Source organism: Engraulis encrasicolus, unplaced genomic scaffold, assembly GCF_034702125.1.
Source record: "Engraulis encrasicolus isolate BLACKSEA-1 unplaced genomic scaffold, IST_EnEncr_1.0 scaffold_29_np1212, whole genome shotgun sequence".
NCBI lineage: Eukaryota > Metazoa > Chordata > Actinopteri > Clupeiformes > Engraulidae > Engraulis > Engraulis encrasicolus.
The window spans coordinates 17,501-22,500 of NW_026945588.1; the positions used below are offsets into that span (position 1 = coordinate 17,501).

The window sequence follows — 5,000 nt, forward strand, 5'->3', positions numbered from 1 at the left end:
AAGGTCTTGGTTCGAGTCCCAGTTTACTACCCCAGAAGGTCTTGGTTCGAGTCCCAGTTTACTATTCCTGAAGGTTGGGGTTTGACTCCCCGTTTACTACCCCAGAAGGTCTTGGTTCGAGTCCCAGTTTACTACCCCAGAAGGTCTTGGTTCGAGTCCCAGTTTACTATTCCTGAAGGTTGGGGTTTGACTCCCCGTTTACTACCCCAGAAGGTCTTGGTTCGAGTCCCAGTTTACTATTCCTGAAGGTTCGGGTTTGAGTCCCAGTTTACTATCCCTGAAGGTTCGGGTTTGAGTCCCAGTTTACTATCCCTGAAGGTTCGGGTTCGAGTCCCAGTTTACTACTCCTGAAGGTTCGGGTTTGAGTCCCAGTTTACTATTCTTGAAGGCTCGGGTTCGAGTCCCAGTTTACTACCCCATGCCAGAGCGTTAAGACAACACGTCGACTTCGCGTCCATCACGTTTGTGCATCATGACTAGGGCTGCGTACCGAATTTCGGTCCGGTCCTGGCACCGACCGAAAAGCCACATAGTATCGAATATAAAAAACAAAACAAAAAACGGTGCCTTATTTCGATACCTTTTGTGCGTTTCAACAGTCCCTGCAGTGTCAATAGTAAATCTGTGAACCAATAGCCATGTAGTCAGGTGAAATTGTCATTTGTGATTGGCTTCAAAGGACCTGGGTGGGCGGGACGAGCACGAGACATTTCATTCATTCAAAAAGTACTAGCGTTTGTTTACTCGAACAGCTGACAGTCGGTGAGGATATGTTGTAGGCTAACTTAGTTGTAGCTAGTTGCAGTTAGTTGTAGTTGCAGTTGTAGCTAGTTGCAGCCCTGATAGACTTGCTGAGATCTAAAGTGTGGTTAAACTTTGCTCGTGTGACTGGACGCAAATAGAGCCAGATGCTCCATTTGTGATAAAGCTGTCCCTGCGAAAGACGGCAACTTGGCGAAACATTAACGCACCAAATCAAGGCTAAGAGCCGAAAGCTGCGCTAAAATTTACAAGCCATGGACGAATGGACATTAAAAATATTATTGTTTGAAATGAATTTGTATTTGTTAGTAAGTGTTTCTTGAACTCTATAGAAGATTAGGCCTATATGCGCTGCTGCCCTGTTTCTCTTCAGGCAGTGCCTGGCGCGGGCACGGCTCAATCAGCAGAGTCCTGTACAGTTGACGTCGAGGCTGTGTTGTGCTGAGGTGTTCATTTTGAAACATGTTCAACAACCCTTTTGTCCAACGAAGACGTGTGTGTTTGTGCAGTCATGATAATAGTGGTAGAACTACCGTCGCGCCAATCTTCCTCTGATGCTGTCGTTTTAAACCTCCTTGAGTGTGCACTCTCCTCTCCACTTGCGCACGGCTACTGTAGTTTTGATAAGAATCAATGTGTGGGCGATCGCTAAGGGGTTTAATAAAGTGCGGAGATTTGAAACTTGTTCCCGCGGAGGGCAACGGCGCTAAAAGACCCACTCGACATCCCTTCCATGCGATGCGTTAAGACAGCGTTAAGATAGCGTCTCCCAGACATCCCAAGTTCCAACAACGTTTTACAGGGAGCTGCTTATCAACCCCGGACACCCCGACCAACACATGTGCAAATTAGTGTTACATTGTTTGTCAATGCCCTTTCTGTCGTCCAGTCTGTATATAACTGCCTGCTTTTTTACCCAGGACTTTTGCAGGGCGCCCTACGAAGTGCACGTAATCTATTTCAAGTAGGCTACCCCACGCATGACGCACGAGTCATTATATTCCTCTTTCCCGCATTGGCAATTGAAAAAACGCGAACTTGCATAGTCTAAAATCAGGAATGCTTTATCTGATTCGCGGGCATCGGAGAGCCACTATCAAATTTCAGGGAGACTTATTGGACTTTCATTGGGATGTCTGGTCTTCCCAATCTGCAGGTTATGTATGAGTCAAGCGGTCAGGTGAAGGAGAGCGTGTAGCTACGTGAATTCAAAAGCAAATAATACGCAGAAGCTTCTAGAGAGAGAGAGAGAGAGAGAGAGAGAGAGAGAGAGAGAGAGCAACCTGCACCTGGAAGTGTGTATGTGTCTAATGCTCTTTTGCTCTATGATGTTGAGATTACTAAATAATTTACATGGCTGATTTGGGTTTTGGTGGAAAAATTAGTAACAACGTGATTATTTGCTGCAATAGGCTATCTAGTAATAATTTGTGAAATAACAATAGCCCTAGCCTAGGTTTGCCTAGAGATTATGACAATAGTAGGCTACATAGCAATTGAAGTAGGCTACTCATTGATTGCTGAGCTAACTGTCATCCAACTGTACTCCTGCCTACTTACTCAACACCTAGGCTACTTAGAAATCATCTTCTATATTTCATTTGAACTGAAGATATATATTGAGTAATCTGTAATAACATTCTTTAAGATGACTGAAATGCACTCACCGTATGCATAATACTACTTGTGAAAATTTAGAATTTGGTGATCTTATGGGTTCTTCATAATGAGATTAACTTCAAAACAACAGGTATCGAAAAACGGTATCGAAAAGCACCGGTATCGAAACCAAAGTATCGAAATTGGCACCGTATCGAAAAAAACAAAACGATACCCAGCCCTAATCATGACGCATCCCATCTTTATGAAGTGCTCTGACATCTCTAACGTGTGTGTGTGTGTGTGTGTGTGCGTGTGTGCGTGTGTGTGTGTGTGTGTGTGTGTGTGTGTGTGTGTGTGTGTGTGTGTGTGTGTGTGTGTGTGTGTGTGTGTGTGTGTGTGTGTGTGTGTGTGTGTGTGTGTGTGTGTGTGTGTGCTCCAGTTAAAGATGGTGTTGATTAAGTGCTGTGACATCAGTAACGAGGTGCGGCCAATGGAGGTGGCGGAGCCCTGGGTGGACTGCCTACTGGAGGAGTACTTCATGCAGGTAGCACACACACACACACACACACACACACACACACACACACACACACACACACACACACACACACACACACACAGGGGTGGACTGTCTACTGGAGGAATACTTCATGCAGGTAGCACACACACACACACACACACACACACACACACACACACACACACACACACACACACACACACACACACACACACACACACACACACACACACACACACACACACACACTCAGGGGTGGACTGCCTACTGGAGGAGTACTTCATGCAGGTAGCACACACACACACACACACACACACACACACACACACACACACACACACACACACACACACACACACACACACACACACACACTCAGGGGTGGACTGCCTACTGGAGGAGTACTTCATGCAGGTAGCACACACACACACACACACACACACACACACACACACACACACACACACACACACACACACACACACACACACACACACACACACACACACACACACACCACACACACACACACACACACAGGGGTGGACTGTCTACTGGAGGAGTACTTCATGCAGGTAGCACACACACACACACACACACACACACACACACACACACACACACACACACACACACACACACACACACACACACACACACACACACACACACACACACACACACACAGGGGTGGACTGTCTACTGGAGGAGTACTTCATGCAGGTAGCACACACACACACACACACACACACACACACACACACACACACACACACACACACACACACACACACACACACACACACACACACACACACACACACACACACACACACACACACACACTCAGGGGTGGACTGCCTACTGGAAGAGTACTTCATGCAGGTAGCACACACACACACACACACACACACACACACACACACACACACACACACACACACACACACACACACACACACTCAGGGGTGGACTGCCTACTGGAAGAGTACTTCATGCAGGTAGCACACACACACACACACACACACACACACACACACACACACACACACACACACACACACACACACACACACACACGGGTCTTAGTGTGTAGATAATGCTTTGCAATGTCTATCTGGGTGTCTTCTGTCTGTCTGTCTGTCTGTCTGTCTGTCTGTCTGTCTGTCTGTCTATCTATCTATCTATCTATCTATCTATCTATCTATCTATCTATCTATCTATCTATCTATCTATCTATCTATCCATCCATCCATCCATCCATCCATCCATCCATCCATCCATCCATCCATCCATCCATCCATCTATCTATCTATCTATCTATCTATCTATCTATCTATCTATCTATTTTCTATTAGGGATGCAAATTATCGATTAATTCATTAATCTTTAGTTGATAGTCTTATCGATCGACTTACGATAATTTATAAGCGACGTTCCCCCCCAAAATCTCAATGTTTTTCGGTAAAAAAAACTACTAAATCTAAACATTTTAATTAAAAATTGAGATAAAATACCACATTTAAATTAATTTCTATTTCAATTCTTTAATCCAAAGGTGATTTAAATATTCCCACTATTCAAACCGCTCTTCACATGCCCATTTTACCTGGGTCTCTTGTCAGTTGAATTGTCGATTAATTGCAATTAATGTTTTTTAATCAATAAATGCATTGATCGATTAAAGTCGATTAATCGTTTGCATCCCTATTTTCTATCTCTCTCTCTTTAGAGTGATCGTGAGAAGGCTGAGGGTTTACCTGTCGCTCCCTTCATGGATCGAGAGAAGGTGACACGCACACACACGCACGCACGCACGCAGGCACGCAGGCACGCGCACACACACACACACACACACACACACACACACACACACACACACACACACACACACACACACAGAGTCTCTATTATAAACAATACTAATGGAGAAGAAGGAATGTTGATCTCCATGTTATGGGGCTGCTGTGGCCTAGTGGTTAGAGAGTTGGTCTTTCAATCTAGGGGTTGCAGGTTCGAATCCCCCCTGACCTCTCCCTACACCTCCCTTCATAGCTGAGGTGCCTAGGTAACCGCGGGCCGTGGGCAGCTGTGGCCTAGTGGTTATAGAGTTGGT

The 5,000-nt window shown here is 45.4% G+C and overlaps 1 protein-coding gene across 1 annotated transcript in view; it reads left to right on the forward strand.

Annotated features, from left to right (window-relative positions):
- The window catches only part of LOC134443233 (high affinity cGMP-specific 3',5'-cyclic phosphodiesterase 9A-like), a gene marked incomplete at its 5' end in the record, with an annotated part of 27,069 nt that overhangs the window by 17,052 nt on the left and 5,017 nt on the right, over positions 1 to 5,000 (forward strand). Inside the window, 2 exons of the mRNA XM_063193110.1 lie at positions 2,804 to 2,908; positions 4,617 to 4,673. Coding sequence (XP_063049180.1) covers positions 2,804 to 2,908; positions 4,617 to 4,673 — 162 coding nt within the window. The remainder of the gene's footprint in view (positions 1 to 2,803; positions 2,909 to 4,616; positions 4,674 to 5,000) is intronic.